General features: G+C 39.9%; 1 protein-coding gene across 4 annotated transcripts in view; it reads left to right on the forward strand.

Moving 5' to 3' along the window:
• Positions 1–12173: 12173 nt before the first annotated feature.
• Positions 12174–26214, forward strand: part of LOC143101384 (tumor necrosis factor receptor superfamily member 14-like) — a 147428-nt gene continuing 133387 nt past the window's right edge. For 2 of the 4 annotated variants that reach the window (XM_076264690.1, XM_076264689.1), the window contains exons 1-6: positions 12174–12503; positions 18561–18770; positions 18905–19030; positions 19158–19313; positions 21041–21128; positions 21707–21912. In XM_076264690.1, the coding sequence (XP_076120805.1) occupies positions 18569–18770; positions 18905–19030; positions 19158–19313; positions 21041–21128; positions 21707–21912 (778 nt within the window). In that variant the 5' untranslated portion in view covers positions 12174–12503; positions 18561–18568. The remainder of the gene's footprint in view (positions 12504–18560; positions 18771–18904; positions 19031–19157; positions 19314–21040; positions 21129–21706; positions 21913–26214) is intronic. The other 2 variants (XM_076264692.1, XM_076264693.1) reach the window with 1 other exon arrangement.

Consider the following 26214-nt stretch of genomic DNA (forward strand, 5'->3'; position numbering starts at 1 on the left):
TTCAGAGTGCTGTACAACAGATAACAGGCATTTGGCAAGCATTTCTTTCCCCTGTATTGGTTGAAACACACCCCATAATCACATCCCAATGAAGCAGCATCAGACTTAAATTCTGACAGGAATTGAGTATGACGACATCAGGCTAATAAGTGAGTGTACCATTTGAGGAAGGAACAATGTGAGCAACAGGAAAATGAGTGAGTGGGTGAATGTATGACGACTCATGTAGTCGTATCAATCCTGAGGAGTCCAGTTATAGTTAGACACAAAAATAATAATGCCTCTATCTGTCGCTATGTTGTAATAAGGGACAGAAGAGCAGTGTGTGAGTAGGTGACCATAAATGATGGCAGTAGCAAATAGCAGAAAAAAGATCCAATGTGATCATTGTATGTAATATGTAAAGTAAACACATTAATAGTAATAATAATAATGATAATAGTAATAATACAAACTTACACCTTGCGAAATCCTTAAATGTTTGCCCATTTTATGTCCTTTAAACCTTCTTCTGGAACTTATGAACTTCTTCTTCTGGAAAACAGCGGTCACTGGACATCCAAGGTTACGCATCTTTGACCTGTAGCTTGCCTGAATACCCAAGCCTCACCGGCATTTCCTGATCCAGTCATCAAGCAAGGACATTTCTCAATACCTGTAACTAAAGAGGATAGAAACACATTTATAATATAAATATGAAGTATACATTTATGAAATATACTTATTCAATACATACACAAATGATACTAGTTAATCAAACGAGTTTGACACTTAATTTAATTGACATTTGACACATTATCTTATAATCAACAAACAACCAACATTAGCTACACAGCCCTGCTTGATGGTCTGACTGTCCCCTTGGAGGGAACACATTTCGAATTTCAACACCATGAAACAAATAAAATGTTCAACCAACACCTGCTTAACAGGTGCGTAGCATCAGCCTGTCCAGACCTTGCACTGCTGTTAACTTGAGTTTGAGAAATGCTACCATCACCACACATATTCAGCGCTGGCAATGACATTATTGAGAAAATAGTGGTGCTCCATTACAGACAGAATAAATCAACACGTTTCTAAACCTAGCGTAAATGTGGCTTTTGCCCAACAATGTCCAAGTTATGACCTGACCTAATCATTCACGATACATGCGTCCAATTTCTTTCCTTTTTACATGTGCCTTAGCCTATATTCTACGGAGCCCTCCGGGTGACATGGGAAAAAAAACATGGGTTTAAAAAAAAAAAAAAGTCATGGGAAAAAAAAAACATGAAGAAGAAAAAAAAACCGATGCACTTTTGCTGGATCTCATTGCGAGACCTCGCAAAAAGTTTTGCGAGATCCCGCAAAAGTTTTGCAAGATCTCGCAAAACTTTTTTTTCTACTTTTGGAACTTGCTGGGCTTCCTACTTGACCCCAATAGGCCCACAAACCACTACCGCCAGATGGCAATCGTATCATGATACTATGATTGCTCTATCACTGTTGCGTGTTGTGGGTTTTCTGGACACATTACATAGGCCTATGACACGGGAGGGAGAGGGGGACACCTGCGTGCAGACACGCACACACAGCAGGCTACAATAAATTACCTAACAGACAGCAGCCTAATTTCGAGGTATCACTAATACCTATTAAATAAATGTAAAGGACACAGAACTGTAAGCTCAAATTCAAAAACGTTTGAAGTCTACCCAAACATATGCAAAGGGAATATATATATAAATTGTGTTGCATATAGCCAGCTTAATTAATGTCAATTTAAAGATTATGATTAGCAGTTTCTATGCATTTTTCCATTGATAGTTACAGGAAGCCACGTTGTTGTTTAAACTATTGTTGCTTCTAGCCCACGTTACCTCCAGTTTCACTTGCTGCAGGGACGCACACATTGCATGAGCGATCATAAGCGTTCTATCTCTGATGTAGAACTCAAATGTGTCTTGACGCCGCCGTTTGTAAGATCAGATCAAATAAGACGTTCTAAATGGAACGCGATGTAATTAAGCTGTTCCTTTCCAAGCGTCTTGGAGACGTACTGTATGTGTGCTGACTGGGCTATGTCTATATAGTTGATGACACCAAATGAATAAGTATGCTGCAAATGAGCAGACGTGTGAAGCACCGGGCATAACTTAATTTCGCGGCTACATGGAGCAGTAGTAGGTTAATTGTTGAGGAGGCCCATAGTTTGAGAAAAGCTGCAGATCATAGGCAGAGAAAGCATAATGCTCTGAGAACAGTAGCCAAAGGTTTCCTGCAGAAACAGGTGCCTTGGTGCACGCACCCCGCTTTCACTTTGACTCCCTGCATTGTGACAAAAACTGTCAGTCAGACAGTGAATTTTGGTTTAGCCTACTAAATTAGCATAATGCGGTAACAATTATCATTTCAATTCTATCTGAAATCTGCTCACTGCAGACGTTACAATGCAGACCCAAGCAGCAGCATAGCCTTGAAAGACGTAGGCTACACTTTGAATTTGATCAGAGCGGCTCTGGTTCTTCACCTAACTTGATGTGATTGGCTGGATGACCGTTCAATCAAATCAACAGACCTATTTGTGTCTCTGTGTGTGCGTTATAGATACGGTTCCAACTCTTTACGGGAGCGTTTATTTCCATATTTTACTTTCAATTTAATCTGACAAAAAGTGTGGGGGATAGAATCGTGTTCCAGCAAAACTGTGTAGCCTACGTTATAACACCCACATCCCCCACGCTTGCTACGCGCCTGGTGTGTCTGCACGCAGGTGTCTCCCTCTCCCTCCCGTGTCATAGGCCTATGTAATGTGTCCAGAAAACCCACAACACGCAACAGTGATAGAGCAATCATAGTATCATGATACGATTGCCTTGAGTATGACTACGTCAGGCTAGCCCATTTCAGTTGCTTCGGCAAAAAACATCTTTATTATCAACAAATGCCTTGATCCCGTTACTCTGTTCCTCTTTTAAAATTAATTCGCTGTCGATATCTTCTAGAACAGACCTGATAGCAGAATCTACACATCTCAATTCTCCAGCGGCAGCCATCGTTGTTGTAAACGAATTCAACCCAAGCGCTCTTTGGTGACGTGGTGGATTACGTTACTGTTGAGCATCTGTCCATCATCGTATAAAGCCCGCCCTGACAATTTGATTGGCCCGCCAGTATTTGGGCGAGCATACTCGCGCCACTATTGATCAATGCCAGACCGAACTTCCCGACCTCAAACGTTGTGGGCGGGACTAAGTTCGGAATGGCACCCAGGCTACTATGGCCTAGGCCCTTCGTGAAAATTGCTTTGAGCAATTGTTATTAGGCCTAAAAATAATTAAAAAGTTCTAGTAGGCTTTGTCAAACTTCCTCAACAACTGTCGGGCTGGACGGAACGTGGGCCGTAGTCCTATGTCAAGCCATTCGCGCAAGACCTGTGCGCACATCCATCAACCCTGAAAGAAAGGGAAAGTCCATCCTGTCTCGTAGGTAATCTTTCAGCAGTGTGCACCCTCATAAAGAGATTGACTGTAATGAGAAAATGATCTTTGCCCACTTTGGCATATTGATATTGTCAGTCAGCTAGCTAAATTTGAAAACCCCGCGAGCTGTGTGTTTGAAGGGCGGTCTGCGCCGCAGTAGGGAAGAACCAGACTGAAACACTTTTTAATTAAACGTAATTTACAAAGACATCGTAAAACACTGAAAGCTAATATTTTGTCACAAGCAACCTACATCTGTCCTCTGTCAAATACAGTTGCATTTTCAGGTCTGAACAAAACCATTCAGTAGTTATTTAAGGAGAAATCGAACGTGCGTTTTGTTTCATTCGTCCCTCCTGGCCGGGATAAATGAAACGACATGGGGGACGAAAGAAACATACAGCTTAAACTTCCCACAACTTCAATATTTGACAACATCATGAATGGTACTTAATATGTATTATTTTAGATAAATTACTGCTGGGCTTTACTGTCTGCTATGAATATCTAACAACTTATTGCTGTCATTGTGAAGCGCATATCTCGCGGTTATGGAAATACCATGCACTATGCCATTTATAGCTAGAATGCATGTTTCGATACAGGTGACGTGAGCTGAGAGTGTCTGTTGTGAGTTTAGGGGGCACGTCAGCCAGAGGGTGTGTGAGTGAGTGAGTGAGAGACTGCTGCCTGCTGAGGGTCGCTGGAAGAAGGGTCTGAAGTGCCTATGTGTTTCGGTTACAAAAACCCGCCGAACTGATCCGAAACCAGCCCAATTTTTATACACCCGCCCAAACCCATTTTTGCCCGCAAAATAGATTGCAAAACCGCCCAATTGGGCGGGAAACCGCCCAATCTGGCAACCCTGTCTTAGACGGGCTCTGACATAGCTCTATGCAGCGTGATTCACGTTTCTGCTCAATCATGGCCCAATCATTTTGTATTTGACGTAAACGTAGGCACGTAAAACACACGTCGCCGTCTTCTGGTTTGGTTTGTGTGCGCCAACCTGCGCCAACATACGCATTGTTTATGAGATCGGGTTGGTTGTAACAGGCAGGGATGGGTGGTCAGACAATTATGTATGACACCAAGCTGTTTTGAGTTGCAGTTATAAAACCCAACTACGTAAAAAAATATTAGAGAAGTAAGCCAGACAGAATACAGAATTCTAGGACAGAGTCCAGAGTCCTGGTTTTGTTTACCCATAGCAACAGTTGTAGCCATTGTAGGCCTACATTTAAATACCATCGACAATTATAAAATATCACACCTAAATTAAGGCATGGTTAAGCCTACAGCAAATATGCAACCCTGTGTCATTTTAATGTAGCCCAAAATGATAGCCTATATTTAAAAAAAAGTCGTGGTAGCGATTCAGACAAGGGTTTCTGCCCCACGAAAATGTATGGTCACCGGTCAATGATTGTAACAGCAGCACGCACGCTACTGCAAAAAAAATTGTAGAACAAAAAACAATCGCCTGAAACCAGTTTTCAGCGCAGGCAAACCGCTGGATGGCTAACCCCCTTTCGTCAAAATACAAAGATGAGGGATTTGCATTCAAATCTATCGGATGACCTTCTACGGCGTCAAGCGACGAAGAGGGGGTAGCCTATACCTCAACGTCGACTAAGGACGTCAGGGGTAAATGACCAAACAGCATAGTGACTAGGGGTGAGACTGTGTTAAAACCCTCATGCATTTTCATTGCAAGACAGCGCCAGTATCCAGTCAAGTTATTTGTCATCAACGCCAAGAAAACCAAAAATTTCCAGCACGCCTTGGTTGACTGCTTCAAACAATCGCACGCACCTGACCCCATCGTCAGAATGCGACGGTGAAGGTTTTACATTCAAGTCTATTAGACAGCCCTATGCGTTAAAAAACTACGACGAGGGATTTATTCAGGTCTATGGGGCGGCCTTCATCGCTCAGGAGCGACGCAATGGGGGTAGGCCTACCTTCTGCTTCAACTGTTGACGACAGGGGCAGTGACCGCCTCAATATGTTGACCCCCTGCGTCAAAATCCGAAGTTGAGGGTAGCCTAAAAAAATTATAATAAGAAAATGAAAATCCTGTAGGCTATCCTAAGATCCTAAGAAGGCTAAACCCTCATGTATTTTCATTGCAAGATAGCGCCAGTATCTAGTCAAGTTATTTGTCATCAACGCCAAGAAAACCAAAATTTTCCAGCACGCGTTGGTTGACTGCTTCAAAACCGTAAATCTCAATCGCAAGCACATCTCTTCTTCGTTGCTCGCAGCGTCAGAATGCGACGGTGAGGGTTTTACATTCAAATCAATTGGACAGCCCTATGCGTTAAAAAACAACGACGAGGGATTTACGTTCAGGTCTATGGGGCGGCCTTCATCGTCCAGGAGCGACGCAAGGGGGGTACCTTCTGCTTCAACTGTTGACGACAGGGGTCGCTGACCAAGCCTCAATATGTGACGACTAGGGGTGAGACTGTGTTGACTGTATACATGCAGGGAATATTCGGGCTTTAAATGTAGCAGCGATGTTCGGTTTGCGCCAAATACCGGATTAAATTGATTGATGCCATCAGAATGAGTTTACACAACTCGCGCGCAAAACGAATATTGCTGTTGAAAACCGGGTTACTCCCTGCATGTAACTGCGGTCAATGGCGCACTCCTTTTCGGCGATATCTGTATCTCTGTTGTTCGCGAAGGCCTTGTATGCATTGTTCGCAATTTTAAGACGTCTTTTCATCTGCAATGACTCCTATAAATTTGGCCTGTACGTCGGGTTTACGTTCAAACTATTTTTCTGGTGAATAATTATTTCGGACTGAACTTGGTGAAGCGAAGTTAGAAAATATATGGTTTTGGATGTTTCATCTGTTTTGCCTGGACAATATAGGCTAAAATGTATCCCCTTTACACTAGATTCGCCTATACAGAATAGAGGGCAATGCATTGTTCATGGCATGGAGGAAGATGGGACATGTCTTAACTGGTGTTATATTTCATCTGCAGTTATATGCTTTCAGAAAATATGTAGTTTAGGGTGTTTGATTTGTTTTCCCTGGACTGTACATGCCAAAATGTATCTGCTTTACACTAGATTCACCAATACAGAATAGAGGGCAATGTATTGTTCATGGCATGGAGGAAGATGGGACATGTCTTAACTGGTGTTATATCTTATCTACAGATTATATGCTTTCAGAAAATATATATTTTAGGGTGTTTAATTTGTTTTCCCTGGACTTAACATGCCAACATATATCCCCTTTACACTCGATTCGTCTATACATTATAGAGGGCATTGTATTGTGCATGCATGGAGGAAGATAAGACATGTCTTAACTGGTGTTATATCTCATCTAGAGGTTATATGCTTTTAGAAAATATATGGTTTTGGGTGTTTAATCTGTTTTGCCTAGACAATATAGGCTAAAATGTATCACCTTTACACTAGATTCGCCTATACAGAATAGAGGGCATTGTATTGTGCATGCTTGGAGGAAGATAAGACATGTCTTAACTGGTGCTATATCTTATCTACAGTTTATATGCTTTCAGAAAATATATATTTTAGGGTGTTTCATTTGTTTTCCCTGGACTGTATATGCCAAAATGTATCGGCTTTACACTATGTTTGCCTATACAGAATAGAGTATGTATAATGCTTGGTGTGGAGGAAGTGTTATTATAGAAATGTTATTTTGTTGATTAATGTTATATTTCATGTACAGGGTATATGCTTTTACAATATGTAGAGTAGAGTTTGCGAGTAAGTGGCTGTTTTATGACTTTAATGAACCATGACCCATGTACTGTATAGGCATGCATTGTATATTTGTGTAGATCAATAATTGTTGGCATCTATCATTAGGGGGGGGGGGGGTAATTAAACTGAATCTTAAACTATATGCATAAGTAGATCAGAAATAATTATTATATCATTATTCATCATCCTCTGACTCCTCTGAAAGGAACTTGTGTGGATTGTCACATTGTTCATTTTGACACGTTCCACAGGCAGCAGTGCAAGGTAATCCATATCTTCTACACGAACAGCGGAGTGTCTTGCAGAAATGCACACAATTAAGAACAGTTGACTGTCTCTGTACTTGGATCTAACATGAAAGAGTATTTGATTGAGGTTGATTCCATTCCATTCGGTAATCAGTATCTGAAAGCTAAACTGAGGGAGCGGTACAGGAATGACATATGTTTCACAGAAGGGAAAGGTTTTGAAGGCATGGTGACACTGAGAGAGAAAACATCATGCATCCTCAGGTCCTATAAGAACACTAAAAAAGGTGGAGATGAAGAGTCATCAGTGACCTCTTAATCTGATAAAACATGAAAAACACTTTCCTAGGCTGAAAAATGCTTCAGATATAAATAGATAGATAGATACTTTATTGATCCCCAGGGGAAATTCAAGATATAGCCAAAATTAGCCTCTGGTGGCCATCTTGGACGCCATCTTGAAAATGACAAGTCTTTGAAAATGATGAACTGATACTTTAGTCTGACATATATGAATCAGTGACCTTTAAATCTGATTAAACACGACAAACACTTTCCTAGGCTGAATAATGCGTCAGATATAGCCAAAATTAGCTTCCGGTGGCCATCTTGGACGCCATCTTGAAAATTCTAAGTCTTTGAAAATTATGATCTGATACTTTAGTGTGACATATATGATTCAGTGACTGCTAAATCTGATTAAACACGAAAAACACTTTCCTAGGTTGAAAAATGCGTCAGATATAGCCAAAATTAGCTTCCGGTGGCCATCTTGGACGCCATCTTGAAAATTCTAAGTCTTTGAAAATGATGATCTGATACTTTAGTGTGACATATATGACTCAGTGACGGCTAAATCTGATTAAACATGAAAAACACTTTCCTAGGCTGAATAATGCTTCATAGCCAAAATTAGTTTCTGGTGGCCATCTTGGATGCCATCTTGAAAATGACCCTTTTACTGGGGTCAGATTTTACTAGATTTTTAATATGTTATTAAGTACATCTAAAGGTATCATAATCAGTTGAAAAACCTTTTGTATCAATTTTTTTGAGGTTAGGTGTTTTTTTTCATATATTGACCCGCCTATATGTACAAATCTTTCAGATACAATTCTACCCCATATACATACATTGTTTTCTGACTGCTAATGTTGTTTATCATACATTTGTAAAGGTTAGGTGAAGTAGGAAGTAATGTTAGGAATCCCTGATCAATGTGATTGGTTAGGCTGGACCATTGATTACCATTGAGTTAACGCAAAGTCTCTGCCTGTCACCATGCCAGTGTTGGAAATGTATCCCAAGCTTGAGTCCCCCAGACTCTTTTCACTAAGTGGATGAGTCTGGTTTTAACCAGGCTATCAGGAGCCCATGGTGTACAGTGATTATAGAACAGCTAAGGGGTGTACGCATCATTCTTCTGCCAAGCAACACAGACACAAAAGTTTTGTTTGGCACAGTATGTCAGAGAGGTTAGAAGTGTGTCTTTTACTTGACTACCTAGGCTACCTACCTTTTTCCCAAAACATGTTTCATCAGCCCATGAGTGAGATATAAATATACTTCCTGTTTCCATCCATTGATAGGCTGTGTCTGTATGTATGAGATCTATATCATTTGACCTCCCATAATGGTGCAACAGCAGTTTTGGTATGCAGGTGGAAAACATGACGTTGAGGTGAAAAACATGGCGCTGATTCACAGGTGTGAATCATTCAGACCAAAATCTGAGGGCTGCAGCCCACATTACTCTCCCGCCTCCTGTACCTATAGTCTGGTGGCAGCCAATCAAACACCAAAAGCACTGGTTCATGCATCCAAGGGCACACACACACATTCTTGATTAATTAATTTGATACACCTCTTAGGGTATCTGTAGTGATGACCTTTTCAACACTGGACAAATATATTTGTCTGAGCACAATTTGCTAACTATGCTCCCTGCTGCAACTGACCAGCAGGCTACAGTGGGTCCCAGTTAAGTTTGGAAATCTATAAAGGGGGGAAAAAGTCCCATTCACCTGTAGTGTGAATGGTCTCATATTTTTTAAATGTAAGCTTTTAAAGTTTAGGTTAATAAATAACTGGCAATTCATGCATGTCACTAGTTGTATGTAATAGGTTGACTGTTTTTTAGCCATTTTCTTTATATCAAATCATAATGCTTACACTCTTCTAAGACCTTATAATTATGGTCACTGTAAACATTGTGATCACCTCAGAAAATCTGTAGCTTCAAGGGTTTATATGTACGCATATTTAATGAGATATTGCCTCATTTGCATATTTTTTTAAAAAGTATTTCTCTTCATATATAGATTAATCTGGTAGAAATGTGGGGGGATATCTATAAAGGGGGAAAAAAGTCCCATTCACCTGTAGTGTGAATGGTCTCATACTGTATATGACCACTTCATTAATTACAAGGGAGGGCAGCACTGGTGTTGTAAATAACTCTTTCACCATCGGGTGTTGCTAATACACCACATCCATATGGACAGAGAGATTAGCCAACTGTAGCCACATTTTGTAATCTGTAGAAATGTCCCCTCCTCCCTGAGCTATGTCCCACATGTCCCCTCCTCCCTGAGCTATGTCCCACATGTCCCACATGGTGCTTTCACAACACTTCAGCAGGGTTAAGGTCATGTGACTTCTGTATATTGTTCTGTGTCATGTGCTCTGTCCCTTTTTCCTTCCTAGATATGAGTTTTTTCAAGACAACCTGCAGGGATTGAGAGAATGTTGAAAGTGCACAAGCACAGAAGAGTTTAAGGGTTCTTCAGGGCTGTCTTACTGGTCACACGAAGGAACAGGCAAGCACACTGTTCAGAGAGTGTTCAAAGACTGTTCAAAGAGTGCTTTGTATTCAGCATGTTGAGAGAAACAGACCGGTCAGTACACTTGAACAAAAGGCTACAGAACTAACACCAACCTTTTTGGAGCACACACATTGGACAGATAGAGAAATGTGAGGAGACTTTCACTGGATTAAATTTTTTTTTTTTAATAAGGAGGCATTCAAATCAATTAAGGACATTGCTCTGAAGCATAGTTACATTTGTCATATTCCTAGTAGGAGTCATATTATGTTATCTGTCACTCTCACAAATTGAGACCAATTTTTCTTCCCCAAAATCAAGGTCCCAAAAAAGTGGTTCAGCAGACACATGACTGTGAATTCCCCTTGAACATATGATCTGAAATTTCACATGACTAAGCCATAACTAAGCCAATTCACATGACTAAGCCAAAGTGAAAGTGATTGATAATGACTGACTGACTATTATTGTGTTACATGCTTCAAATGTAAAGCACTTTGAGCTGCATTCTGTGTATGAAAGGTGCTATACAAATAAAGCTTATTATTATTATTATTATTATTATTATTATAAGTCATAAGCCATCACACCGGACGAAGTGGCGTAGGCTACTCGTGACACCAAGCAGTGTGATATGCAGGACTATGCAGTATACTCACTTAAAAATAGGCAAGGATACGTATTAACATTTGGGGTTGATCACAGTATACCCATTACAGCTAACTAGACTGCACTGACACAAAGACATAAAAAAAACAAATGAACAAATACCCTACTAAAAAATAAATAATAAAATAAAATTATTATTGTTATTATTATTATTACTATAATAATAATAATAATAATAATAATAAATGGTTGTAACTAAAGGGCTGAAAAATGTTGAATGGCAATGATGAATTGCGTGAAACCACGCACAGCTGTAGCACACGAAACCGAAGGATTTACTGGCAGTCTGTAGAGCACAGGAAGCACAGACCAGTCTGAAATAATGAGCGATATCGCAGATCAGCAGCTCATCATAGTTCCTTAGGCTAGGCCTACTCAATCCAGGCCAATACAGGCGTACATAACCTTTACTCTTGCTTTTAACAAACCATTGTCCCCAACATACAATAAGCTACAGGGGCGTGCAGAGACCTTTGAAGGGGCAGGGGCTCAAATAAAAAAAAAAAGGCACATGGAACAAAATTTTCAGAAAACGTGTTAACTTTATTTAAAACTTCATTTTGATTACAAACCCATAGAGAATACATAGGCTACATGCAAATTATCAATATAGCTAGAAAAGATACACACAATTTGAATGGTGTAAACTGCATTTAAATTCTAGCATTATGCTATTTCAATGATGATGGTGGGACAGGCTATTATATGGTTTAGCAATTTGCAAAGTAGTCTAATGTACTGATAAACATTTTATAAATTTACATATTTATTCATTATGTATCAAGAAGAATGGGTGTAAATAGCAGACAGAGCTGTAACACATTTTTCTCATTTCTCTCCTTGGTTCTGAAAATTCAATAGGAGTGCATACTGTAAGCCTACTGTAGCCAGGGCACAGACAGATAGGTCTTTTCAGTTTTCATTATAGGCTATTGTCTACACAGAGATCATAGGCTATAAGGCTACATCTTATTGATTAAATTGAAAGCTAATTTTAATAGCCTAGAAATCTAGACGCACCCTAGCGGCAGCAAATATGTTATTGCCTAGTCTGGCTTGTCAGGCTATAATTTTAATGTTTATCACAGTGAACTACCACCATTAGCAAAAAAAAAAAAAAGAAACCCGCCTTCAGCAGTTCTCCACCAATCAGGTCAGGCTACTGTAGGCCTAAACATGAAAATTCAAATGAAACGAAAGGGACAGGACTGAGCAAGTTTGAACGAGAGTTAGGTTGAACTTTAAGTAGGTTTAAGCTTAAGCTTTGTTCTCCTTCACTGTCGAAATATAGGCCATACTCCAAAAGAAAAATAACGTCCACGAATTCTCTCTTGAAGGTATCGTCAGTCACGCTTTATTTGACAGTTTTACAGTCATCTGTTAAGAGCTGCGACAAATGCCTCATTAGCTTGATGAAATATGGTTAAACTTTGTCATGCAACAACGAGCAGTCTGACTCACATTAATGTTTTACGACGGATTTGAACCAAGACGCCTATTCTCATCCTGAACGACCTGGCAAAACCTTGGACTATTGGTAAGTTAATTATTTGAATCTGCGGCTTTTGAATACACGTTGTTGATGATAGGGCAACACCTATCCACCAAACAGTAGAAAACAATAACGCTTGAATAATATGTTTCTCTTCAGAACGTTCTTGAAAGTAGCCTAGGCTAAAAAGAAAGTTAATGTAGAGTTATCCAATGTCAGGGTACTTTTCCAGAAGGTGGAGCAGTTTCACTTTTGATTCCAAGGGGAATTTTCTGCTGATGTCAGTGCACCTCCGATATTGGATGCATTTCATCCATTTGTCCATCCTCACTTACTCCCTCCTGTCCTAACCCCTCCTCCTAAATAATTTTGTGAAGGAAACGAGGAAGGAATGTAAGGAGGATGGAGGAATCAAGGAGAGATAGATATGAGGGATGAGATGTCCAGCTCACTCACGCATAATTTTTAAGAGACGTCAATTACTGATACCCTATTCAGCTACATGTTTTTGGTGTTGTCAATTTAACAGTATGTCACAGGTGATGTGCCATTCCTCTTATTAGCATGTTGGACCCTTTCAGCCTCTCAAACTCAGTCACTTATCAGTGGATATCAGTTATCGATGGATATCAGTTATCAATATCAGTTATCAATGGATATCACTTATCAATGGATATCAGTTAAGTCTTTGAGGGCTCATGGGTTAGAACTGAGAGGGGGCAGAGATTCAGCCAACCCTTCTATTATGTTTGGGTCAGGACACATTTAAAGTTTAAATATTGGATATTATCCAGGCTTTCTTAGTATACAAGGTTTCTTATATATGTGTATGACTACACACCATAACTAAAGATTGTCATGGATGTGGTGGTCTCTAAAAACAACATAATCTTTCGTGTTCTGGGTCCATTCAAATGAGAAAGTGAAGATATCTTTCAATAGGCAGAGGAGCTGCCACTGCGCAGCATCAGACACGTTTCTGGTGTGAAAAGACATAGAAAATGCCACGCATCCGCCACACAACTGACACACAACAGAAATGCCACACATGCAGGCAGTGTGAAAGAGCCCTTAGAAGTAAAGATAGGGTTAGTTATTCATCACTCTGTGTAAACCTGTGTGGACAAATTCTGAAACAATGTAATTTGAATGCTTCTTAATATGAAATTGTCAGATATTTGGGCAAATGTTGAGTTCCAGTTTAAATTGTCTAACATTAATCACTCCTCTGATATACTTGCTATTGTCTATCCAAAGTAAGGTGTCTGTTTCGATGTTAACTGATGGTCAAATCACCGAAACCTTGTCAACCAAACATTGTAACCTATCTTTCAGAGCTGTCAAATTAGGTGCCTCATGGAATAAAAAACATGATTAAGAATACCCCATTCTGTTGAGCAACTGAAATCCTATATCGGGCAGGAATAGGACAACATTTCATTCTCAAAACTCTAGCAACTGGTCTCCTCAGTTCCTAAACATTTACAGAATTTTGTTAAATGAAGAGGTGAACAGTGGTGAACATTCCCTGTCCCAATCCTTTTTGACACATGTTGCTGGCATCAAATTCAAAATGAACATATATTTTCCATAAAATAGTCAGCATTTTCATTTTCAACATTTGATATGTTGTCTATGTCCTTTTTGCTGCCAAATATGGGTTTACGAGTCTTGTATATTTTCACATTCTGTTTTTATTTGCATTTTACACAACATTCCAACTTTTTCTGATTTGGGGTTGGAAAATATACATGCTGTTTTTGTTCATCTTTATTTGTCACAAATCCATAAAAAAACTCCATTGCAGACTGTATATGTACCTGTGCAATATCTGAATTTGTCTTTGTATACAAACTGATAGGAAGGATCTAATTATTATGGATTTTATAAACGATTATCAAAGGAACACAAAGAAGATAGGCCCAGGGAACATAGGACCCTTTTTCATGTTTCCATTATCTACCATCTGGGGAACATAGGATACCTACATACATACATAGAGGGAACATACATAGAGGGATGACCCCCCTTTGAACCCACAACCCACAACTTTTCAGGCTACTGCATGCTACCCCAGCTCCTTAACCACTACGTTACCACTGCCCAGATGGCACGGCTTCTTGCTGCAAGACACAAAACCAGTTACATCCAAAAGTAAAATAACATTAACGTTACCATTGGTTGAGTAATGAAGGCTAATTTGATTGTTGGTGTATTAGTGAAACATAAGCGCAGTTGTACTGAGTAACTTGACAACAGCACTGTAATTGTCTCTTTCGACTGTCATCCCATTCATTTTATGACCATACTAGTGTTTTTCCATTAAAAAGATAATTTGCTTGAAAAAGATGGGCATCTACAAGTTAGTGCAACATGGCTGATGGAAAAAGAATTACATCGATTTTGTCTTGTGCATACCAAGAATTCCACTTCACAATAAGTGTTCCATTTGCTCCCTTTGATACAATCGCTACAATAGTCCGGCAGCCCAGAGCCTTTTGATCAAACGAAAAGAGTTCCAACATTTGAGCACAGGGGCATCCAGGGGATGACCTCTCATATGCAGATACTGATGTCTGCTGGGGGCCCAAAAGGTTTCCTCTTCCACCTCAAATAAAGATGGCTTGTTAGTAACAATGGGTTGTGAGAAGACCTCACAGACAAACCTTCCACTGCTAATTCAGCATATGGTGGTTTGGTCATTAACGTTTATCTGTAGTTTTAGCCACATATACAGCAGTAGGTTCTTCAGAGAAAATCTTAAAGGAGAACTGTGCAATTTGTTTAGCTTAATTTACATTAACTTCACAGCTCCGGAGTCATTGGAATGGTTATAGGAGTTTTTCTGGGGTGAATGGTGGCCGTCTCTGCGTCTGTGAGCAGAAAAAACACTCTTGCAACTTTGGGCCATATATGTACACACATCAGTGTTTCCCATACATTGACTTATTTGTGGCGACCCACCACAATATCAACATTGACCACCACACAATGACTTTTCCAGGTTGTACTAAATTGTGCATCTGGTTAGCATCATAGCATGCTGCGCTAATTTGTTTAAAACGGTTGCATTCAAGTTAATTCTGTAAACCTGCCACCACAAATAGAATTAAATTCTGTGGGAAACACTGCACATATACACCAGGCACCGGCTAGAACAAGGCAGCGATGGAGTTTCTCAGATATTCGTCATGACAGAGCCGGCAAAGAGAAGCAGAAAGCGAGTAAACCGTTATCGGAGGAACAGGGAAGAGGAAAACGGCAGACTGACCGAGCGAGGAGTGTTGCAAACTAGATAGATAGATAGATAGATAGATAGATAGATACTTTATTGATCCCCAGGGGAAATTCAAGATATGTACTATATACTCTGAAGCTGTAGGGGGAGCTCTGCAGAGAAACCTGCGAGAAAAAAAGCGAGATGTTAGTGCTGTTATCCAGCAGAAGCTGTAAACCTCATAGCAAAGAAACTCACTACAGATACTCCACATAAACTCTGGACACAACCTCTTCCAACCCCCTCCCCTTTGGCAGGCCTGCATAACTCTGATGCAAAATGATAATAATGGGACAACCACCTCTTTTACGCAAGTTGGCTCAACAGTGTGGTCGTTGGTTGGCCTACCGAGGTAATAGATTCGGTCACCGGTTTGCACGCAAGGGAGGGGTGTGTGTGTGTGTGTGGGGGGGGGGGGTGTGACTTGCACATTTACCTTCCTCCCGCTCCCCTCCATAGACGCTCCAAGACAGTAGCTTCAAACTCAAACATGAAACTGCAAATGTCCCGCTCTCTATGTCTCTGAAATATTCACATTGACCTACACTCACATGCGACACAGGCTACCAAACCTAAGCCTAATCTCATTGCAATGGATTTATCTTGCACACACACTGTTAAAAGACAGGCAACATTCACTTATAAACATAACTACCCAGATAACATTACATGTACTTGTACTGTATATAATATAATACTTTCTCATCGCTAATGGATTTCCATGAACATAATCATCTAATCTATGCACTAGAAAAACAAAGGCTTGAAAGATTGATAACTCAAACTTGCTGACAACCTAGACACGTTTGATTATGCTACAGACTCATACAGTAGCCATTGTTAAATTCAGTCTCGTTCAGTAGCCTAGTGCCGGTGTTACATGGCAACTGCCTCCCTTGTTAACTGGCTGCGTTGATGACGTTTCACGATTGATGATGTTTCTTCGACAGATGTGGCGCTTGCAGATTTGTCATTTTCTGATGGAAACTGGAGACGAACAAATACAGTATAAATATGCATGACATGTTTAAATGTCAAAATTGTCTGTAGTAGGCAACATGCACTGGACTCAGTGGCCATATTGTAATGCTATTGGGCACTTATCGAACATTTATTTCGGCAGAAAAGCGTGTGCAAAGGCTTCATGACACCAACCTTGCTCCAGTGGAGAGATCACACCACATGATTGGCACAATGTATTCACATGTCGACGTTTTGCTGCGGAAGGGGCAGGATATGTGTAGACAACTAACTAACTAACTTACAAACTAACCTCATGCATTTCTATAGAGGATTTTTGAGTGCTGTGTCTCCTCATTAGAAAATTACCAGTCTGTTGTTGCCAGCGTCCTCTTCTATGCAGTGGTATGCTGGGGAGGAAGCACAAAGAAGAAGGATGCTGGGCGACTTGACAGGCTGGTAAGGAAAGCTGGCTCTGTAGTGGGAGCTGAACTGGAGTGCATCACTTCAATATCTGACAAAAGGACCCTGAACAAACTGATCAACATTTTGGACAATGAGTGTCATCCACTCCACAGCACTATCATAAAGCAGAAGAGCCTGATCAGCTGGATACTTCGCTCACTGCCTTGCACAACAGACAGACTGAGGAAGTCATTTGTCCCCAGGGCCATTGAACTGTTCAATGCTTCACTTAAGGAAAGAGGAGAGATAGACTTCTCCGCATAGTCTGTCTGCCTCTCCACCCTCTCCATGTTTAGGTACTGTCTGTCCACTAGCCACTTTTTATCACTGTCCTACTGCTTCACTGTTTGCGTGCTATATTAGCACATATGCATAACCCCTCCATCCCACAGCCGGATTGTGGCCACACTTATACCTTTACTTAACATAGTTAGTATAGTATATAGTATATTTTTTTCTATAGTTTTTTATATTACCTTGCCTACTCTCTTATATGTCTATATTTATTATATGCTGGTCTCTAGACTCTATTCTTGCACTGTTGTACTGTTGGACTTACTCATTTGCACCACCATGACACTCACTCACACAGAGCACCTTACCTTACTATGCACAGAGAATCATTGTCATTGCAAGCGCCTCATGATTAATCACCCACTATGTGGATACTGTTTTTAGACTTGATTTAGATTTAGTGTTATTTAGTATAATTTGTATTTTAGTATATTCTTTATCTTCTACTGTCCTTATTGCTTAGTTGTGTTTTTTTTATATTATATACTTTTAATTACTTTTTTTCTGCTGTTGGTGAATGTTGTGTGTGATGTCTGTATGCTACTGAGACCTTGAATTTCCCCTTGGGGATCAATAAAGTATCTATCTATCTATCTATCTATCTATCTATCTATCTATCTATCTATCAAGAAGACAGACAATATCAAGGTACTTACAGTATGTGGGCAGTGTTCTCTGATAGAATAGAACCTGATAGTTCTGATAGAACCTGATGTTCCTGATAAAACTCATCCATGTCTGTTGCTGTGCTGGTTCTGTTTTTTTGTGCAGGGGAAACAGTAATATAATAAAGTAGCAATATTTACCAAGATACAGCCATCGTCTTTATTATTCGCTAAATGTTATGCCATACAAACAGTACACACTTGCCTTAATATCATACAATCTGTCTGAATAAGTGTATCAGGGACTTGTCTTGTGTATTGTATTGTTTTTATACTGTTACTGTTTTTTTTATATAACTTACTAATTGCCATTTTGTGACTTGAAACCTAACAATCCGACATTTATGGATTTTCAAGAGAAAATATTACTCGAAAAAAAATCTAATTAAATAACTGGAAAAGAGTGCAATAACACATTGTAGATTGGTATTGTTTTGACAGATGCATCTATGAGACTGCGGGATATGAGTGTGTTGCTTAGCTGTGTGAACATCACTATGTTGAAGTTGACTGTACCCCAACCAGAGGAGAGCATGGTGAAGCTGGTGATTATTGCAGTGATCCTCCTCCTGACTGTGTCTGGGGTCTCTACTGCCTGTGGTAGAGCTGAGTACCTTATAGGACAGGAGTGCTGTCCCATGTGTGGCCCTGGTAAGGAGCACTCCGTCATACTACACAACATAAACTACACAACATTAACCCATGTTTGATGTATGTATGTTATAATGTTTATGATGTTTAAATGTGATGTACGTATGTTATAATTACTAATGTACTGTTTAAAGGTTATTATGTGCGGAGACACTGCACAGAGTTCATCAGCACAACATGTGTTCCGTGTCCGTCATTGTCCTACACTGACGCACCCAATGGGCTTGTGTCGTGCAGATCCTGCACAGTTTGTGACTCCAGTAAGCAAATACCTCAGCAGTTTTGTTTTGTTTTGTAAATTTGTTTATATTTGTGCATACCATTGGGTCTTTGTATTGTTGATTGCAAATTGAAATGTTTATGTTAGTGTATTATGTTCTAATGTAGCTGCAGGTCTAAGAGTGAAGAGGGCGTGCAGCTCCACCTCAGACACACTCTGTGAGCCTCTGGAAGGTCACTACTGCACTGACCCAATCAAAGATGGCTGCAGAGGAGCTGTGGAACACACAAAGTGCTCACCAGGACAGTACATCAAACAGCCAGGTTAGCATACTGTGTAACACTGTGCAGTCAGAATGACAATGAGGTGAGAACACACACACACACACACACACACACACACACACACACACAGGGGTTAAAGTGGGCTGAAAGGGGCAGAAAGCAGTTATAAATGAATAAATAAATATATTCTTTCATACCAACTGTAGTGCGATGATATTGTTAAAATAAGTGGTGAGTTAATTTTTTGCGTGGACTCTCAAATTGCAGCCTGCCTCTCTTTCAGGATCATGGTGTTAAACAAATCAAAATAGCTTAGGCCTATAATATAAACCCCCCGCCTCTGTTGGGACGTGACGTTACCTATCTAGTGCGTCTGTCTGTGCGGCTACAGGAAAAGTAGCGAAGATTGAATAGTCTACCTAACGTCAAATACTCAACGTCCAAACCATATATCACAATAAACAGCAGGCCTTACCGACTATGAGGATATAAAGCATGCCTCTCGGTTCCCGAGTAATCCAGTTTTCAAATTGATAGAGATAGATAGATAGATACTTTATTGATCCCCAAGGGGAAATTCAATTGCAACACATTTCTACATGGTCTCCAACTTTTGGGCCCAAATGTAAACTATTCATGTCAGTAGCCTGCATACATGTTTGTATTTATGTCAGTAGCCTGCATACATGTTTGTATTTATGTCAGTAGCCTGAATACATGTTTTTAAATTGTTTAGCCAGAGTATCCCACCATCATGCTTCATATATTGCCAGATTACAGACAATCCCACCTAAACAGATATGAATATATATTTCTACAGACAATCCCACCTAAACAGATATGAATATATATTTCTACAGACAATCCCGCCTAAACAGATATGAATATATATTTCTACAGACAATCCCGCCTAAACAGATATGAATATATATTTCTACAGACAATCCCACCTAAACAGATATGAATATATATTTCTACACAGACAATCCCACCTAAACCGACATGAAAATATATTTCTACTGGCATGCTTCCTAGTGACATTAATGCAAAAAATATGAAGGGAAAACTAATCATAGGCTACTTTCCCAGATGGGAAGCCCAGAATGAAAAAGGAAGTTAGCTATAGCATGTAGCCTATATATGGCCATTACAATGACCCAAGAAAACTATCTTATTTTAGATTAACTAGCTGAACAACACAGCTGAGCACCTCTGCATAATTTCATGGAGCGCAATTGTACACTATTTTGACCATTTCTGAACTATTAAACTAAACAAAAAGTATGCTTTGTAGTTGTGAACTTATTGCTGTAGGCTATCATCATCATAACTATTCCACCCGTGTGTACAAAACAGTTTTGGCTACAGCACAAATATTTTCATTCATAGATAAAACTAAGCGAATCTAACCTCTTGAATTTCTTTTCAAAAGTGCACCAGATTGATGCATTTAAATGTTAAAACAATTTTCTTACGAGGGAGCATGCACCCGGACCCCCCTAGGGGGGCTTGTGCCCCAGTGCATTTCTAGGTCTAGTGATGGTACAAATCAATATGGGGGCCATTTTGACCGACAGAGGTGAGGTGGAGTTCAGGGTTCCCCCACCTGCCAAATCCCACTTTAACCACTGCACACACACACACACACACACACACACACACACACACACACACACACACACAATGAAGAACAGAAAGAAAGGCAGTGCATTACATATCAACCTAGGTTTTATTTACCAACCTTTCTTTGATTTCTATCTATGCAGGCACATCATCTTCAGATTCTGTTTGTGCTGACTGCACAGGTGACACATACTCAAATGGATCATTTACATCCTGTAAACTACACACACAGTGAGTTCACACAGTGTACAGGCTTCCATGTTTAGACCAGGGTTTGGGTGCCGCGGTACCTTGGGGTGCCGTGACGCATGCTCAGGGGTGCCACGGAATAGATCAAGGCTTGATAATTTAATGACATATTTTTTAATAAAAAGAAATGAACCATAATATCAACTTCAAAATACAGTTGTATAGAGGGATAGATGTTTTATGCACTTTAGTTGAAGGCCTATTCTGGATATTTCTGTTCATATTCTGTTCACTATTTTTGCAAAAGTTCTATTAAATGAGTTGAATTAAAGAGAGTGGTTCATTTGAATAAAACAAAAATGAGATAAACCTCACCTTCTCATAGTAATGCTAATAATAAAAGCAGTTATGGCCTATCCAACATATCACAAGGTTAAATAAAGTGGTATGAAGTACAAATAATGCACAAAGGAGGTTGAGAGTAAAAAGTAAAAAAAATAGGGGTGCCGTGGATGGAGAGAGATATGTTTAGGGGTGCCAAGAGCCAGAAAAGTTTGGGAACCACTGGTTTAGACTATACACTAAGCTGTATCTAAACTAGTTATTTATTTTTTCTGTAGGTGTGATTTAATGGGACTTGATGTCATGAGAAAAGGATCAACTTCATATGACACTGAATGTGTAGAAAGAAAAAACACTGTTGCCATTGCCGTTGGTGTCATAGTTGGTATTATGGTCTCAGCCGCTATATGTGGGGTTCTGGCAGGCTTCTTTATTTTACGAAAGAATAGGGAAAATCAGCAATCACCAACTCCAACTGAAACAGGTAAGCCATTTTCAGACTACTAATAAAGACAAGATTGCATTGTATTACACTTTCTAAACTTTTTTTTTTATTCACACACGCACAGACACACACATACATACATACACACACACACAAACACACACACACATATACTGTACCGATATATATGTATACAGCGGGTGAAATAAGTGTTGAATGCGTCAACATTTTTTTTAGTAAGTATACTTCCAGTGAGGCTATTTGCATGAAATGTTCACCAGACATTAATATTAACTCAGGCAGGGACGTGCACAGGGCATGGCTAAAGTTGCGATATTTTTAGTCTATTTCACGATATACAATATATATCTCGATATTTTGAACTTGAAATAATTTGGAGAGTGAGATGTGAGCATTTGCGCTGTCGTTTCGAAACAGTCGGAGGTTAGGCAGGGGTGCAGGCCGCAGTCGTGGTCCTACATAGGGGGCACGGGCTGTCCGTTGACTGACAAGTTGGAAGGGGATCGTGTCAGACCCATGAGTGCTGTCAACAGTGTCCCACGGTTATGGCTACAATTTCGGTGGCGGCCCCCACCACTTTCAGGGGTCTGGATGACAACCGTAAGAGACCCACTTTTACAGTCTGTGTTGTTAGAGGAAGTTCAAGGTCTGCTGCAAAAAGATGCAATTTCCATTGCAGAGGCCATCGGCCTATCCTCAACCTCAGGCACCTCAATGCATATCTGAAGGTCTTGCTGTTGCCAGAATGCTGCACACAAGGTTGGTGATTCAGTCCATCAGTCCAGTAGAGTTGTTCAAAACCCTCGACCTGAAGGACGCATATTTCCACATCCCAATCTGTCAGGGACACAGGCCCTTCCTTAGCCTTGCCTTCCAAGGCATTTTTTTCCAGTTTCAGGTCCTCTCATTTGGTCTTTCACTGGCTCCAAGAATTGGTGTTGATGGCGTTGATGGTGAGATGGTGTTGGCTCACATCAAGTCTCTGGGATTCACAGTGAACTGGAAGAAAATTAATCTGCAGCCTCGTCAACAGGTGACTTTTCTTGAATGTGTGTCTCACTCCCCAGAGGATAGACAACTCACAGGTGGCCTTGAGGTACTTCCAGCTAGGGAAAGTGGCACAGAGTCCAAAAATTGCTGGGGTTGATGGCGGCATTCTCTGGTGGAGAATCTTTTCAGACTGGTGTTCAGGTATGAATGTTGAACCAGCAACCTGCACGTTGCTGCTTGAGCTTCGTTTTTTACAGTCTCACTTAGACCAGGGCAAGGTGTATGTCTCAGCCATCTCAGCATTTCATAGGGGCTTTGGTGACTGACCGCTGGGCCGACACCCGTTAGTGGGCAAATTTTTAAAGGGGGCCCACCGTTTACGCCCAGGCCATACATTGTGGGCACCGAGCTGGGACTTGCCCCTGGTATTGTCATCCCTCTCTAGGGCTCCATACGAGTCTATGGCAGGGGCGGATTTGAAATCTGTGTCTCATAAGACTGCATGGGGGCTCCCCCAGAATTTTTTTAATTTGTTTGATGTGATTTCCTGTATTCTGGTGCATTTTGGGGATGGACAATACTAAATTCAATCAGATTCATAGCCTACATCCTGATTTGTTGATATTGAGGCAATGATTCCATGCAAAGGCTTGGGCTTCAGGGCCCCCTGACCCCTTGGGCCCCTGGGCCCGGTAGGCCCGTGCAGTAATCTATCCCTGGATGGTCATCCCTCAGTCTCACAGATCCATAGTTACCTCCGTAACTTACGTTCTCCTGCCTCTACCATTCATGCCATTATCAAAGGGAAAGTAGCCTCTGCTATGCTTGAGCACAGATAGGGGTGTCCGAAATGTCAGCTGAAATAGTGATGTGAGTCGACGAGCAGAGATGTCTAGGGATGTGACAGGTGGGCTTGAGGGAACTTCATAAAAAATTCAAATTCTGAAAAAAAAAACGTTGATTAGTGCAGCTATGTATTTCGTTTAACAGAATGGTTTAGGAATCTTTCAATGGTTTAGGCTCACTTGATCACGCAGCAGAATGATCATTGCAAACGATGTTGATGATGGACATAAACTGTGCTCTTTTGTCCTAATAATGATACATTTTGGGAACGCATATTTGAATGATATCGATACATTGGCCTAAAAACAATACAAAACAAAACAAAAACAACAGCTCATCTTTTCCCAGGATCTGATTCATTTAATTTTCGGGAAAAATATTAAACCCTAATGTAGCCTAGTAGAAGCGTTTTCCAATGTTGTTAACGTGAGCAATATTAGACTAAATTAAATGTTGCATTTTTGCATGTGAAAAAAGACATGTAGCCTAGGCTATAACAAGTCTATTTGATGAAAAATACGTGACGTATTAGTATTAAGATTGGCAAAAGGTGAGGCAAATAGGCTGACATCATTATAGTTACCTGAAGGCTAATGAATAACTTTACACAACAGGTGATTTGCTGGCAGCATGGGGTGTTCAAAAACAAAAGCAATGAGGATTTACATAATGCTGCTGATGTCTTAAAAAATTAAAAATAAAACCTTCTAAACAGCCTCATTTGGAGTATCCCTAGATTCCATACAGGACACAGATTAACCTGTAGTAGGCTAATGTGCTAACACTGCTCCCACAAAATTAGCCGGTTGGTTTAGACAATCTAAACAGCACAATCTGCACAGTGTAGGTTAAAACATTTGAGATCAACTTTGCACATGCAAACCTAGTCTATATTTGATTTAATAATGCTAGCCTGAAATAGTCTTTATGGTTTGGTCCAACAAAGATAATCTTAACATGGGCTCTAAAAGGCTCTTGGGCTGGGCTAAGTGTCCATGTATGGAGTAAAACTTGTGCCACCTTAAACCGAATTTGAATATGTTGTATTTGCATTTGAATTGCTGAATTTGAACAATTGTATTGGAAAAACGAATTTGAATAGTATATGTTGAAACTGATTTCATTAGATTGTAACTGAATCTCAGGCAACTTGAAATTGAATATAATATTTTGAAATTGAACTCATTTGCTCTGATACATAAATTATCCTGACTGAAAATTTCGCTCTTGGAACTTTCACATTCAGTTCTCAAAATTCAGTTTCAAAACGTGAAATTCAATTTCAGTCTACCGAGACAAAAACAGCTGGTAGCTCAGGAAAAGCAATCGAGTGCAGAGCTATTGTGATCGCGTGACTAGTGCCGAGCGCGAAGCAGAGCATAGTGTGGGCACTTAGTTTGCACGGTTATTAGATCTGCACACACGATTCATAAAACACATTACGATTGTAGGCCTACTGTCTCACCTACCGTTTATGTAATTTTAAACAAATAAAACATTTGTTGCAGTATTATTTCAAACTTCTAGCTTGTCAATCCTTGAAATACAGAACTAGGCTACCCAGCCATCAAACATCGATGTAGCCTAGGCCTACTTACCTACCGTTTTTGTAATTTTAAACAAATAAAAATGTTTTTGCAGTATTACATCTAAAACTTCTAGCCTGTCAATCCTTGAAGTACAGAACTACCCAGCTAGCCATCAAACATCGATGTATGGTCTTACCTACCGTTTTTGTAATTTTAAATAGGCTAAAACATTTTTTACAGTATTACATTTCAAACTTCCAGCCTGTCAGTCCATACAGAACTACTCAGCTAGCCATCAAACATCAATGTACTGTCTACCAATTGCAAACTTCTAGCCTGTCATTCTTTAAAATGTCATGGGCATAACTTTCTCTCGTTTTCGTTTTTCCTACTCAACTACTGCTCTATTTCTTATCCTGGACGGCCACCTACTGGATAGAAAAGGCAACAACCTAGTAATTATGTGAATAAAAATCTACATGTTTGAATGAACAAAAAAGGACAAATCATTACCGTTTTCTTACGTTTAAAGCCACTCTTGTAATACTATGATGTGTAGGCTACCTTTATTTGCTTCCAATTACATATGGTTATGGTTACGCTTTTGTCCAAAGCAACATAAATACAAAACAATATAATACTTAAAATTGAACAGGGAACAAATGAAGATGTTGGTCAGACTATAATAAAGAGAATAGCAATAATAAACAACCATGTCAATTCAATCAATAACCTAATGACATAAACAATGAGAAAAAAGGGAAAATAGTAATAATAAACAATAATGTACATTCAGTCAATAATATAATAAAAATAACAATAGCATGGTAAGACTACATTATGGAGAATATCAATAATAAACAACAATGTCAAATTAATCAACAGCCTAATGAAAATGAAACAATACTATACAAACCATAAGTGTTAATTCAAGTGCATGTTGAACAGATACGTC

This window comes from Alosa pseudoharengus, unplaced genomic scaffold (assembly GCF_046254945.1).
Source record: "Alosa pseudoharengus isolate Yale_2024_CS ecotype anadromous, Long Island Sound unplaced genomic scaffold, YU_APseudo_1.1 YU_APseudo_1.1_scf_34, whole genome shotgun sequence".
NCBI classification, from domain to species: domain Eukaryota; kingdom Metazoa; phylum Chordata; class Actinopteri; order Clupeiformes; family Clupeidae; genus Alosa; species Alosa pseudoharengus.